At 56.6% G+C, this 15,125-nt stretch overlaps 1 protein-coding gene across 1 annotated transcript in view; it reads left to right on the forward strand.

Annotated features, from left to right (window-relative positions):
* SHROOM4 (shroom family member 4) overlaps positions 1 to 15,125 on the forward strand; it is a 134,587-nt gene that overhangs the window by 103,431 nt on the left and 16,031 nt on the right. Inside the window, exons 3-5 of the mRNA XM_036739875.1 lie at positions 6,002 to 6,139; positions 7,889 to 10,280; positions 12,177 to 12,238. Of these exons, the coding sequence (XP_036595770.1) occupies positions 6,002 to 6,139; positions 7,889 to 10,280; positions 12,177 to 12,238 (2,592 nt within the window). The remainder of the gene's footprint in view (positions 1 to 6,001; positions 6,140 to 7,888; positions 10,281 to 12,176; positions 12,239 to 15,125) is intronic.

Below are 15,125 nucleotides of genomic sequence, written 5' to 3' on the forward strand. Positions count from 1 at the left end.
AGAATGCCAGCTTCTAGAGGGCACAGACTGGTCGGTTTTTGTCTTTGTGAGCCCAGCCCCCAACCCAGGACTTGGCCTGGACTCTGAGGGACTGTGCACTTTCCTCCTACCTCCCCCTGGGCTTCCTGACAACCCCTCACAGTGGGGAAGGCAAAGGGCCTGGGAGGCTGAGGGCTGAATGCTTTCTGAGCCAAGGGGGGCTCCCTCTGGGAAAAAGGGCTCTTGGTACAGATTTTGCAGGGCCAAAAGATGCCCTAGGGGGTGGCCATCAGGGACACTGAGCTGGAGATCAGAGCGGGAAAGCCCTGGCCCTCAGCCAGGAAAGGAAGCGCAAACTCTGGTTTTCGAGGTATCTGGGGCCAGAGGCATTGGGAATCAACTCTCTGGTCCCAGCTCCAGGACAGCTCAGTGGGAGTGATGCTTTGGAGTTCTGCTATCCCGGGCTAAAGCCAGTGGAGGCTCTCTAGTCCAACCCAATGACTGCACAGAAGAGCTGAGATTTCAATGGGGTTCCTCTGACTTCAGATCCCACTCTGCCATCTGGTCCACCCCCCTCATTTCACAGAGAAGGAAAGAGGCCTCAGGGAGATGCAGCTGCTTACCCCCGGTTGCTCAGCTGGCTTAGAACCCAGGGAGCGGTCCTCAATCTAGGGCCCTGGCCAGCCCCGTGAGCTCTGAGCATCAGCGCCCCTCAGACAGGCAGGTGGGTGGGCTGGCCTGAGAGCAAAGACCGCCATCTCTGGAGGCCCAGGAGCTGGGGTTGTCCATTGGCTCTGTCACTTAGTCTGTGGCCAACCTCTCCCTGGGTGTCAATTTTCCCCTCTGGCAAATGAGAGGGTGGAGCCAGGTGCCACTAAGGGTCCTTCTGGCTCCTCAGTGTGGGCTCACAGGGCACTTTCACTCCCCTCTCTGCCAGAGTCCCCTGTATGTCAAGACAATGTGTTTAGTCTCTGTTCCCCCCCCCCCACCGCCACCACCACCACCACCTCCCTGAGTCAAGTCTGTAGCACAGGAGACTGGAAGCCCATCAGGGAGGCCTCTCAGCTGGGTGGGGTCCCTTTGGACCAGGAAGCTGTGGAATTCTTTGAAGTACGTCTGTGTCTCGAGCATTTGTCGCTCCCACTTAAACGTGTATTTTGAAAAATTCCTTTTGGACACCCGCTTTATCTTTCCCAAACATCACTTCCTTGCTCCTTTCCTGAGTCCTCGCCATGGCTGGGAGCCCAGCTTGCTCATTGGCTGTTGGGGTAGGGCAGGGGGAGGGGCAGAGCCAGAGGAGTTGGGGGTGCTGTTTATGCTGCCTGCCTGTCCTTCCATCCTTCTCTCTGCCACCCATTGGCAGTCCCATGCAGCTCCCGGGAGGATGTTGGTACCCAGGCTCACCAGCCTGCAAGCTCCCCTCTCTCTGTTTTTGGAGCCAGGAAGGCCAGGGTACAGCTGAGCATCTTGGACTAAGGCTTGACGGCTCTGCCTAGGCCTGCACATGGTGCCCTCAATGGCTTTGCTGAGGTGGTACCCTACTGAGTGAGGGTGCAGCGCATTGGACGGCAGATTCTCCACCCTGGGTAACTTCCATGGTAGGTGCCCTGGGCCTTACTCCTCTTTTCTTCTTCCAAAGCCCCTTTCTTGTTGCCCTTAGGAAAGCCATTGGGTAAGCATGGGGTGGGGGCAGTGGGAGGCCTGGGAGGAGAGCAGTGAGTGAGGCGTTTGCTGGCATTACCAAGGATAGTAGCAAGAGAGGGAGACAAGGGGTGTGTGGGGGGGCAGTGCTTCCATATTATCTTTGTTCCCAAGTGCCCAGGCTTGTGTGCCAACTGACTCCTACCTGACTCCTGAGTGAGGTTACACTAAGATTTTTGGTCAAAAAAATGTTCCGACATTATTTACAGGCATCACGACATAGTTTTACCCAATTCTATGGAATTATGGTGAGGTGGTAATGGTGCAGTGCACATAGACGGGTGGTCTCATCCCATGGGGTCATCCCACCTCTGACACATCCTTCCTGTTTAACCCTGAGCAAGCCACTTCACTTGAATCTCCGGCCTGGGCACCTATGACTCAGAGTTACAGAGAAGGTGCCAATCTGCATTGGTAGAGGGAGTTTCCTCACTGGGAGTACCTTCTCCCAATGAAGTTGCAGGTCTGGACCCCATTCCTATCCTTCTCCCTATTGAAAAGCCTAGGATTTACTAGACTTTCCCCTCGAGAAGGAGAAATCGAGGCCCTGAGATGGGAGTGTTTGCCCTTCACTCCCGTTGGGTAGCTGACCGCTGCTAGGCAACACATGGACATCTTGAAGAATGTCTTCTGACCTACACACGTCCTCTCTGTTTCCATGGGTCTAGGGGAAACCAGGCCTGCCTTTTTTGTCTGCCACCCTTAGAAAAGATGCTGACAGGCTTTCCTGATGCGTCTGGGGGACCCCTGGGCTGCCTGGCCATGGTAGGAAAAGGAGGGCTATGGATCTCAAGGGGCCTGAGCAGCTAGAGTGATTGAAAAAGATCTGGGGGCCATGCTGGGCTGCAAGCACACCTAGTGCAATATGCCAGCCCCAAAGCCCATGCCAACTTGGGATTAGCTGAGAGAGCCATGGGGGCCAGGAGAAAGGGCTAGGGTTAGGGATGTGTTGGTCCCCATCTCTGGCCTCTGCCCTGGGCAGTCCCTTTCTGGGGCTGCCAGCTGAACAGGTGGCCAGGGCTTCCCCTGGTTTGGAGATTCTATCATGTGATTGACTGAAGGTGTTAGGGCCCGTTAATATGGAGAAAAGAAGGTTTAGGAGACACAATTGCCATCTTTGTGTATTTGATGGGAAGAGGGTTGAGCCTTGTTATAGCTGACCCCAGAGGACAGAACCAGAAGGGGTTGGGGCAGGGCAGTGCGCAGAGGCAGATAGTGACTCCCCATAAGGAAAGGCTGACCAAGAGAGCTGTCTAAAAGTGGCCCGGGCAGCCAGGCCCATGGTGGGGTGCTCCTCGGAAGTCTTTAGGCAGAGGCTGGATGCCCACTTGAAGGGGTAGGGGGGGTTCTTGGGTAGGCACAGTTTGGGTCCAGCCCCTGCCTCCTTTAGCTGCTTGGAGCAGTTCTTCTCTTGCCTCCTTGCTAACCAAGGGGATGGTGCTGAAGCTTGGGCTCTAAGGCTGTGTTGTGTAGGCCTTGAACACTCCTGCTGAGGAAGGGGCCAGGTTCCCCTGAGCCCTTCTGGGCCCCCAGCATAGCTGGGAAGGCTGGCTCCTTCTGTGCCCCGATCTACCAGGAGGAGGCTGGAAAACTCTGGAAGCCCCCTTACCGAGCTCCACCTGGCCAGGGCTGAGGTGGCCTCCCCTGCCCGTGGATGTGAGTGAGGCTCTGGCTGGATCTCATTTTTGAAAGTCTCCTTGAACAGTCTCTGGGCTCCTATAATGAAAACCACAGGCACACCCTTTCAATAATACAGAAGTCCCCCAAAATCAGGGCCCTGGCTTTCCAATCCAAGTGGGCAGGAGGTTAGGTGGCCTTGGCCTACTGGCAGCAGCCTCTGCACCTCCAGCTCTGGGCTGCAAGTCTGGCCAAGCAGCAGCAAAATGGGCTGGGGCTTAGGCACCAGATGCTCAGTGCAGTTGGGCCATTCCAGGCCAGGTGGCAGGGCAGGACAGTGGGTTGGGGTCACAGGCTCTGGGTTCTCAAGTTCCAGCTCTGCCACTCATAGGCTGCATGAGTGTGGGCAAGTCCCACCTCTCTGGGCCTCAGTATCTTCACTCAGAGATGAGGGGCTTGTACTAATTCCTTGTTCCTGTGATCCTAGGTTGTACTGTTATAGACAGGCAGAGCAAATGCAGTGAGACAGGAGTGAGCATGGCATGTGTGTGTCTGTGTGTGTGTCTTTCTAAAGACTAAAATATTCTATGGATGCCTTTTCCTGATGCCACCACTTCCCAACCATCCATGCCCACTTGAACTCTTGTCTGTGTCCCAAAGTCCAAGATTGTCTATGCCTGACAGTGTGTCCCTGCTTCCACCACCAAAGTCAGGCTTGTCTTTTATTTAGCAGAGTTCTTGGGTGCCTATTGTGGATTGTTTCCCGGGCTCCCCCTTTTTGTTCTGCACCAGACTACCCAAGCCTTCCCAAGGTTCAAAGCCCTCGGTGAGGGGGAGGTGCCTTCCCCTGGAGACAGCTCATTTCACTCTGGGGCAGCTTTGAGTGTTGGGAAGTTTGTTCCAATGACCAGCATCAATTGGCCTCTTGGCCATTTCTGGCCATTGCTCCTAGGTTGGCTGTCTGGGCCCAAATATCCCTCCTGCACAGGACGGCAGCCCTCCTGTCCATTGCGTCTTCTCTTCACCAGCTTGGTCACCCACCACCTTGCCCAGCACGGTCACATGGCAAGTAGGGCACAGAGACAGAACTCAAATCCAGATCCTGGGACTCATGTCTTTCCATTGGGCCTTGGTGGCTCTTGCCAGAATTCCCCCATTTCCCCCCTTTTCTCCAGACCCTTTGGGTCTCTCTGTGACTGGCTCCTTAGGTACTCCTTGGCATCTTGGGAATGCATCTCCCTGCCAGCTGGAGCTTGGCCTGTCTGAGTAGCACACCCTACTTCCCCTTACCTCTGCGAATGGCTCTTGTGGTGCAGTAGAAAGAGGGCTGAATTTCAGGTCAGAAGACTTGGATTCCCAGTTCTTGGTCTGCTGTGTACTGCCTGTGTGACCTTGGGTAACTCCCTTCTCCCTGGGCTTCAGTAAATGAGGCCTTTGTAAAATGAGGAGCTGGACTCACTGTTCTCTAAGACCCTTTCCCAGTCTGTCTGTGGTCCTAGAGTCTACCCCCTTACCCCCTGCCACCAGGTGTTTTTTTTGGTACTACTCTCTGGCAAAGGTGTCATCTGTTACCAGTTGAGTACCATTATATCAGGCTGGTGGCTTGACACCAGATCAGCTAGTGGCACGTCCTATATAGAGAAGCCTGGGAAAAGGGCAGGCTTGAAGGATAAGTGTCTCCTTGGGGAGCTGAGACACAGTGCCCTGCTAGGTCTGGGGATATGGGGGGGGCCTTTCCTGGGAGTAAGGTAGCCCAAAGGGCTGAGGGGAAGTCTATGAAGTAGAGGTGGAGAGGCCCAACTGTGGCCATTTAGATGAAGCTGAAACGAAGTTGGTTCTGCAAGCTCTCCTCCTGTGGTCCGTGACTGAGCTGGGGTGGTGTGCATGGATGTGAATGTGTGTGTCTGTGTGTGGCCATGTGTGCATGTGCTGGCATGGGCTAAGGGCTCCAGCATGAGTGGTGTGATGGGCCAAACACATGTGTGCTCCTGAGCTGCGCTGAGAGAGGCCAAGAGTCCCAAATGAGGGGGAGGACAGTCCCCTTGCCCTTGCCCTGGTCAGACTTCAGCTGGGATGTTGTGTTCAGTTCTGGTGCATTTGGGGAAGTGGATCCCATAGAAGGCAACGGGCCTCACTTGGAGAAGCTGGGCATGTTTGGCATGGAGAAGAGAGGACTCAGGGACAGGATGGTCTTCTGAAAAGATTTTGATGAGGCTGTTGTGTGGAGGAGGGGTTGGCTTTGTTTTCTTCGACTGGATGGCAGTTGGGACTCCCCCTTGGCCTTTTGCAGTTTGGGTATTTGGTGATGCTTCATGCTTCGGGGAGACATTGCCTGTGGGGGACCCCAGCTCTTGGAGCTTGCCAGGGCTTCAGGTGTTGGAGGCAGCTGAGGGTCCTGGGGCAGGCAGGGAGGGGCCAGTCTTCACAAGACCTCTTTTTGGGCCTCCTTGGGCCTTCCCTTCAGTGCTGGACAATTCCCATGTTCACTTCCTCTCAGGAGCCCGGCCAGATGGGGAAGCAGCTTGTCCAGTGTCCACCTGAAGGCCGAAGAGGAGGCCAGCTGGGCCATCCTTCCAGGCTGCCCTCTCCTCCCAAGGCTTCCTCGTGCATGCGGGGGAGGGAGGTGGGGTGGGCCGGAAACTGCCTGGGAAGTGATTTCAGCCCCGACTCCCCAGGCTAACTTCCTCCCTATTCTTGTTGGCAGGAGAACCACCCCCCTGGCCCGGCCGCATTCATGGCACATGGCCAAACTGTTGGAGGGGCGCCCTGAGGCGGCGGCTGCCTCCATGAACTTTCCTGAAGACCCCTTCAGCTTATCCTGGCATTCGGGCTGTGACACCAGGTGAGTGCCAGCTCATCCCTCCCAGCTGGTGGTGCTCCTTGGCCGAAAGCCTGTGCCCAGTGGTCCCTTTGGGCCCCATGTTCTAGATCTCAACATGGGATGGGCTCTTAGCTCTGGCTTGGTTTCCCAGCCAGGCCACTGACCAGTTTTGTCCTGCTGGGAGAGTCCTGTGACCCCTCTGGGCTTCAGCTTCCTCGTCTCTCAAAAGAGCGGGTCAGGGAAAGGGAGGCAGTGACACACAGTGCTTTGGGGGTCAGAGGACCTGGCGTGAAATTCCAGCTCTCCAACTTATGAGCTGTATGGTCTGGAGGGAGTCACTTGGTCAACTTCCCCTGTAAAATTAGGGGGCTGGACTTGATGGCGTCTGAGGTCCCTCCCCAATCTCACATTCTCTGGAGTAACGTATAACCTCGAGGCCATAGTTGGGGATCCTTTGATTCTCTGGGAAATTCCGGGAAATGAGGCAGAGGGTGGTGGGGCTTTGCCTGCCGGAAAGTTGGATGCCTGACAGCATTCTTCCCTGCGGTGGGCACCTGGAAGGCCAAGGGAAAAGGCGTGTCCTTGGCCAGGAAGGGAATGGTCTGGTGGGGGTTCTTGGAGGCTCTTATGCCATGAGCTGGCCTTTCAAGCACTTCCTTTGGGGTGGTCTGGCCCACTACCTTTTTCTTTCTTTTGGGGTCTGATTTCAGCAGGGTGGAGGAACCCCTGTGGCACATATGGGGCAACTCATCTGTCACTCAGTCTTAGAGAGTCTTGGTAGTGGGGGGAGGTCTAGGGGTTTGCCTGAAGTCACGTGACTTGTGGCTGTCAGAGAGCCTCAGGACTGGCAGTCAGACCTTCCTCACTTAGGAGGCAGCCAGAGCCCGCCGAGTGCTGAGCCACAGCATGAACTGGAACCCAGATCCAGGGACTGGAACTCAGTCCTTTTCCATGACAGCCTGGTGACTTTTGTGGTTCCTTGAACCCCCAGGATTTTCCCCTGAGACACCTATCCTGGGTCCCTGGGCCTGGTGACAGAGAAGGAGAAAATGGCAGGCAGGAGCCAGACCGTTGGCCCTTGGATCCAAGGGCGCCTCTGTTTATGAAGGAGACCATGAGGCTCAGGGGATGGATTCCACGCCTCTGAGAGTCTCCCACAGCACTGCTAAGCTCCAAGGGAAGGGAGAGCCAGGGCCTAGCTGAGGGAGGGCCATGGGAGGGCAGGGACAGAGCAGACACCACCCCACCCCACAGAGTGTGCCCCCTGGCCTTTCATTCTCCCACGCTTAGGATCCTTAACCCCCGCCCCCCCCCCCCCCGCTCACCCCCCACCGTGCATGTCTTCTGACCCAGTGGCGTCAGTCTTCTTGTCCCTCTCCTCCAGCCCCCTCCTTCCACCATCGCCTCGCCTATTCTCCACAGCCTGCTCTCGGCCATGACCCTTTGCCTTTCCTTTCTCCTGTGAATCTCCCTCCTTCCACCCTCTCTGTCTTTCTCAGTCACTAACATTCCTTCTTCAGACACCAGCATGCTGGGAGCAGTGAGAATGAAGTGTTGGTGGGGGAAAGGGAGGGAGTACAAGGGTTGTTATCCCCGTTATTGAGATTAAGAAAGTATGATTCAGAGAGGTGCTCAAAGTCACTGAGGCTGGACATGTGCCTGAGCAGGCCTCATGGTTCTGCTGCTCAGTGCTCTTGCCTTTCAGTCCCCACTGCCCAAATTGGGCCTTGCTCTCATGCCTCTGAGTGCCCCTCTTCTCTGTTTCTCCAGTGACCCGTGCATGCAGTGGTGCCCACTGTCCCGCCACGGCAGCACTGAAAAGAGCAGCTCCATTGGCAGTATGGAAAGCCTGGAGCAGCCCAGCCAAGTGTGCCACGAGGGCCGCGCCTCCCCTGTGGAGCAGAGCACATATCAGAGTCAGCGGGACTCGGCCTATAGCTCCTTCTCTGCAGGTTCCAGTGCATCAGACTGTGCCCTGCCCCTGCGGCCAGAGGAGATGGCAGCCTCAGACTGCAGCCCACCAGGCCTCGGGCCAGCCAAGGCCCCAAATGGCCTCTATCTCCACACAGGGCCTGATGGGGCAGCAGGGCCATTAGGTCACCAGCCTTCACCCAGCCCCCAGGAGAGTCCTCTCCCTGGCCCTGTCCAAGTTCCTGGAGCCACTCCAGGTCCTCCCCAGCCTCCAGTAAGGCGGGACAGCCTTCGGGCCTCCAAGGCCCAGTTCCACCAGACAGAGAAGCGGAGGGCCTCAGTCCCTGGTGTTGCCTTATACCTGAAGGAGAGATGGAACCCTGAGACCCTGCTATCCTCAGACCTCCTCCCTGGGCCCTGCTGCCCCTGCAGCCAGGTCTTAGAGCCACACGAGGGGCACTGGAAGGAGTGTCTATCTGATGAACAGTACTGTGTGGTGAGATGCCCATCTGAGTCAGGCCATTGTGATCGTGGGCTGCTGCTGAGGGGCAGTGCTCAGAGGACAGGATGGCCTGGCCAGGACCAAGTCATGGAAGGGCCCCCACTGTCCAGCAGCCCTGGGGGAGAGACCGAAGAGGAGGAGGCAGCCATTGCTACAACGACCGCCATCCCTGCCCATCTCACTGGGCTGACTGGCCACCGTCACAGTGCTCCTGAGCAGCTGCTGGCCTCCCACATTCAATCACTGCACCTTGATGTCAAGAGGGATGGGGGCAGTGAAGGGACTGAACTGCAGGCCAGGCAAGAGGGGCATCGCTGGACCCTTTCCCCCCTCCACAGTGCCCACCTGGGACAGAAAAGCCCTTGCCACCCTGGGGCAGGAGCCCAGAATAAGCCTGGCGAGAAGAGGGCAGTGGGACAGGCAGGTGGCCAGCCTTTGACTTCTGAGAGCTCGGTTCAGAGCAGCCCCACTCCTGGGGGATCCTCTGGTGAAGCAGGAGCCATCCAGCTCTCTGGCCTGGAGGATGCTTCTCAGCAGGCCAGCTCTGATGAGGGCGTGGAGGCCAAGAACAGCCGCCCAGGAGATGTTCGCAAGAGCAGCGGGGCACGCTACCGCTCCGCCCAGCAGAGACGCAGGAGCGAACGCTTCGCCACCAACCTGCGCAATGAGATCCAGAGGAGGAAGGCCCAGCTGCAGAAGATCAAGGGCGATTCAGAGGAGCCAGAACCTGTGGAGGAGATAGAGGAGCCTGCTGAAGAGGCCCCAAGGCCCCCACCTCCTGAGGCTCCCAAAGCCATCCCTGCTCCTGGACCCTCTCCACCTGTCCCTGCTCCTCCTCAGACACCTGCAGTGGCAGCTCACCATAGACTGCCTAGCCCAGGAGACCGGTTCTCCAATCAGACCCGACCTAATGGAAACCTGTTGAGGGCCAGGTCCTCGGAGTGCTTAAGTCAGGTAGCAGAAAGCCGAGAATTGAGGACCCCACCGGAGGGCCCTGGCAGCCCTGGCCAGAGGCCCTGGCAGCCTACGGCTGGACTACACCCCTGGTGCAAAGCTCCTGGGCATGGCCCTTCCAAGCCCAGGCCCCAGGCTGGGGTTCGGGCAGGCCGCTGGCGGTGGTCTCCAGAGCGAAAACTGCAGCCTCAGCTGATGCCAATCCCAAGCGGGGCTTTGAACCTGAGTGAGGAGGAGCTGGGCGGCCCTTCTGGGGAGGAGGGCATCTTTGTGCCTTTTGCAGATAGGAAGAAGTTTTTTGAAGACACCAGCAAGTCACTGCCGCCACCAGCTTCACCCCTCGGACACAGTAAACCCTTTAACCTGAGGCCCAAACCATTTGACCCACCTGCCTTCCAGCCAGTGGGTGCTGGCTGCAGGGATCTGAGGCGCCACTCGGTAGACCAAGCTTATCATTCCTCGGCCTCCCTGCCCCCCGAGCCAGCCACTTACTCAGAATGCTTTGTGAACAAGGAGCTGGAGCAGCCCATGTGTTACCAGCCCCTGGCACATTGTGGGGACTTTGAGTGCCTGCGGCCCTGCTCATACTCATGTGGCATTCAGGCAGCTGTGGGCCATGACGCATGCAGCTACTGCCCTGTCCTGCTGAAGAGAAGCCTGCTCGGTGGCCACCGGAACCACCACTGCCACCCCCAGCAGTGGGCTCGCTGCCCAGCCTGTTGTCACCCGGGGCCCCAGCACAAGGTCGGAGAAGAAGGCAGCTCTTCCTGGAAGGCCAGGAATTCCTCGCTAAAGGTCAGTACCCAGCCTCCTGAGGTGGGGTGGGGGGTGCTCTTTGCCTACTGCCAACTGGGGCCTGAGCCTGGGCTGATGTCTCCTCCCTTCTGCCCGGCCCTGAGGTCTCAGGGTGACTCATTCACAGTGGCCTCCTCTAGGGCATTCAGGCAGGCCATATTCCTTCTTGTCCCAGACAATTGTCCAGGGTTGCCAGGCTGGCCCATCCCCGTGTCAGTCTACCTTTCCAGGCAGCATTTGGGGTTCTTGTGACAGTGGGTGGGATGGAGCCCCACCTTGTCTTGTTTGGCTGGGCTTGGCTTATCTTGGCCCGTGGGCTTGGCCTGTGGGCACTGGCCTGGTAGAGCAGTCTGTCCTCTGCACCAGAAGGGACTGCATTGTGGGCATGGAGGGGGCAGTGCAGGCAAGGACTGGGCCCCTGAGCACAGTGCCCCGCTCAGGCAGCCATGGTGCCAGAGCCGCATTCAGCCACAGGTGGCAACAGCTTTTTTTTCTTTTTAATTTTTTTAATTTGCAAGGAGCTGTTGGCTCAGCTTCTCTTGATTTGTGAGACAGTTGCTGCAGGAGGGAGAAGTTGCCAAAGGCCTGGGTGGGACGTGGATGGATGATGTTGAGAGCTGATTGGAGAGGCAAGTGGCAGCCAAGCCCTAGGGCCAAGAACCTTGGGAGCAGAGAAAACCTGTCCTTAAGAATCATCAGCCACCACAACAAAGTGTGTGCCCTTCTGCATTATGTGTTATGGGAGAGATGACCTGGCCCACCCACCAAGGAACAGTCAGTTGACTTGGGCCTCATTGGATTTGCCCTGTCAGGGCTCTGTCCCCCTTTCCATCCTGGCCCTCTGGGCAAGCCTGCCCTTGGGGGGAGGGGGTCTGACTTCTCAGAACATGGGGAGAAATGGAAAGACCAACTAGGAAGCCCTAGTCCAGACCCTACGGGTGGCTGCCTTAGGCTTTTGCAGTGAATGTCACTCACTGTGGTGGGCTGCTGCTACCACTTGCCTGGAGGGTCATGAAATGGGGCCCCAAGTTCCCTAGAACAGAATTTCTGTTGCCTCCCACTGTCCTCGTTAGCACCTGTGGAACCCTTAGGTCACGGTAGCAAAGCTCTGAGTTGGCCTTCCTCTGATATCACCTCCACATTCTTCTGTAGGGCAAATCTGTAGGGAGCTGGAAACCCCAGAAGCACATGGCCAGAAGCATCCTAGGTCCCAGGATCTGGCGTCTATAGTTGGGACAGTGCTTGGAGGGCTCTAGTTGAACCCCTGCTTTTTCCAAAGGCTTCTGGAAACCAACGCAGCCCAAGGAGGTGAAGCAGTGTCAAGAGGCAGGATTTGATCCCAGGTCTTATACTCCCAGAGCTTTGGCTTGAGAAGGGGGGCTGGGCACACTTCCCCACAGCCTCCTGGTTGGTTTATAGCCTGTATCCAGCATGGGGCTTAGATCTTCAGTAACTCAGCGAAAGGGGGAAAAGCCCCAGTCCATCCACAGCCAGCCAAGGAGCAAAGGCTTCTTGACTGGCCTCTTGGACCATTGTAGCCAAAGGCCTTTTCCAGGACTGTCCTGGCCCCCGTGAAGATGCTGGTGAGGCTGGAGGGAGGTGGGCACTGAGAACCACTTCTCCTTTGTGGAGTCAGGGCAGGAGCCAGATCACACAGCAAACATGCTCAACTGGTTTGGGGCAGGGCTTCTGGAGGGGTGGAGAGAGGGGGCCCTGCCAGGCCACATGGCCCCAGCCCGAGAGCGCCTTCTCTCTCCAACTCTGTGTGGAGTGCCCTGCCATGGAGGTGGAGCAGACCCAGAGTCCCTGCAGGGTCATAGGGGGGCAGTTGCTTCCAGCCTGAGGAGGCGTCAGACAAGAGCCAGGTTCCCTAATTTGTTGGAGTCTTTTTTGTAGGAAGTTTCTCCAGATGAATGGGAATCAGCAAAGATCACCAGGAAGGCCGGCCAGCCTGTGAGGTAGGTGGCATGGAAGCGACCCTCTGGCCCAGGGATAGGTCTGTCATGGTGCAGGCATTGGGTTAGCCAGCTGGCTGAGTTTATGGCCCCTCCCTTGGCGGTACCAGGACCCCCTAGCCTGACCCATTGCCCCAAGGAACAAAGAGCAGGAGGGGGCAAGGCAGCCCTGGACTGGGCATCCAGGAGCAGCCAAAAGTGAAGCCTTACTCAGGTGCTGCTGGGATAGCCTGGGGTCAGAGGGAAAGCTTAGAAAGCCCAACCGAGCCATGGCTGATTCTGGCCTGGCATCTGCTGGCCAGAAGGCGGGTGAAGGCAGCACTTCCAGGGGCCCTTCCCAGGAGACCATGGAGCAGCCGGGCACACCTGTGTGTCTTCCCAGAACATGCCTGTTAGTGCAAACAGTGAGGACTATGACAGCCCCCCAGCCAGGATGGGGTGGTGGCATCACCCTCTTCCTAGGAGGGTGCCCTTTGCAGTAGATAGAGAGTACCTGGTCTTGAGGCCTCCCCATCAGCCCTCTCTTTCCCAGGGAAGCCATGGTCCCAACTTCCCAAGGGTACATGCTTTGGGGCCTTGCACAAGGCCTTTAATTCTAACTTATGGTCACAGAGGGATGTGTGTGTGTGTATATATGATATGGTGTGGCATGGTGTGCGTATGCATGTGGGTGTGGTGTGTGTATGTGGCATGGTGTGTGTGGTGTGGTATGTGTGTATATGTGGTGTGTGTGTATGTGTTTGTGTATATGATATGGTGTGGCATGGTATGTGTATGCATGTGGGTATGTATGCTGTGTATGTGTATGTATATGTGTGGTGTGGTATGTACATGCATGTGTGGTATGTGTATATGCATGTGTGTGTGTATGTGTGTGTGTGTGTATGTATGTATGTGTGTGTGAAGCCCATCAGTGGTAATGGAGAGTACCTGTGTGCCCAGCCCCAACCTTCTGTGTTTACTTGGGGAGGCAAGTTGGGAACAGAGGAAACATGTAAGCAGCATGAGTGGCCTGTGTGTGCCAAGAAGGCCCATGAGCTCCGCAGGGAGAGCGCTGAGCTGCTTGGGGCTACCATAGTCTGGGAAGAGTCTAGGGGACTGCCACATATTAGCTCCCTGCTCGTCCCTGGGCCCCAGGGTGGGGATAGACCAGGAAGGAGACAGGTGTGACACGGGATTAGAAAATTCACCCTGGGGAAGCTTGGGTAGTAATGTGGGGACAAGCAGGTTGACACTGGCTTGTGGAGGAGGAGCCAGGGAGCCATGCAAAGGTTTGGGGGCCAATCTGTGAAGCAATCCAATGACTGCTGAGGCCCACAGATGAGACGCAGCAGTTCGGGTTCAGTGATGAGGCCCCAGATTTCAGGGAGTTTGGGAGAACAAATGGACGGGGTGATGCATGACTGGGCGTGAAGGATGCCAACCCTGGCGTGTCTGATGTGGGTGGGTGGGCAGGAACGGGAGGCACCGGTGGCAGGGTATAGGCAAGACCAGGAGGGCTTAGCACAGTGCGTGGCCCACAGTAGGCACTTCATCGATGATTCTTGACTATTATTGACTGAATCAGAGGCAATGGTGAGGCCTGCTGGTGAAGCCAGGGAAAGCAGCCGAGACGGCACAGTCCCAGAATAATGTCTGATTGTGGAAGGCAGGGCGGGCAGGTGGGCAGTTAGCAGTGCCAGAGATGGCAGAGGTTATGGATTGAAATCAGGATTGACAATGTGCTACCAAATGACTGGGCTGCCTAGGGAGGTGGTGGGCTCCCTCCTCCTGAGTACAACCAGAAGGGCAGTGCCAGTGATGGTGTGAGAGGATTCCTAATGAGCCACAGGCTGCACTGGGGCTCTGCATCCCTGCCACCTCCTAAACTCTAGGTCTTGTGGACACTTTGGACCTCGATTTCCACCTGTGGATGGGGCAGAAGCAGATACTCGTAGTCTGCTTGCTGGGGTTGATGGGACAGAAGGATCTAAGCTTTAGCAAGGGTCAGTCATATTTAAGCAAGAAATTTGGCGAGTAGGTGGGGGCACCTAAGGCCTTTGGCTCGTAATAACAGCACCAGTGAACAAGAGCTTTGCTTGCCATATGTCGTTGGAGCCTCACCACAACCCTGGAAAGTAGGCCAAATCATCATCCTTGTTTTCCAGAACTTAAATGACTTTACCAAGGTCATACATAGTCAGTGTCAGAGGTAGGATTCAAACTCCGGTCTTCCTCACTCCTGCCCACTCTCTCCACCACACCACCTAACCGCTTTCATTCCCTGGGGTGCAAAGCCCATTTGGGGTTGGGGAAAGAAACCGGCAGTGAGCTCTGAGCCTGGGAACAGAGCCGACATTGACACCGACTGAGAATGTGTTTTCCAAACAAAAGCCAACTCGGCGCCCTTCCCTCGGCTGCTCCCTTGGTTTTCCTCTGGGCATCGGGAGATTTCTCTTCTGATGGACAGTGTCCTCTTTTGTGAAACCCATTCTTTTGCTTAAGTGATTAGAAGTGGAAGCCACTTTCTGAAGAGTGGGTGAGGGCTCCTCTGTTGCTGCTGCCACCTCCTCTGCCCCTGGTACTTTGATTGGACTTTTCTTCTGTTGGGCATAGTCACTGGGTCCTCTAGCAGGACAGCTGCCTCACCATCCAGGTCCTGCCTTTGTGGTGGTGGTGGTGGCAGCGGCAGCAGCAGCCGCCCACAGGGGCTGATCAGCCAGTGCCAAGAAAGGCCTGGGCCCATCCCTCATGAACACTAAACAGGGCCTTTGCAAGCCTGTCAGGGGAGTGGGGCCCCTGGAGGCCACAGTGCTTGACAGCCCACTTTGTTTTAGGGGGGCTTCTGCTGAGTGATGAAGGAGGAAGAGGGAACCTGGACATGATTCCCAGGAGGACCACAGCTGGTATA

Source organism: Trichosurus vulpecula, chromosome X, assembly GCF_011100635.1.
Source record: "Trichosurus vulpecula isolate mTriVul1 chromosome X, mTriVul1.pri, whole genome shotgun sequence".
NCBI lineage: Eukaryota > Metazoa > Chordata > Mammalia > Diprotodontia > Phalangeridae > Trichosurus > Trichosurus vulpecula.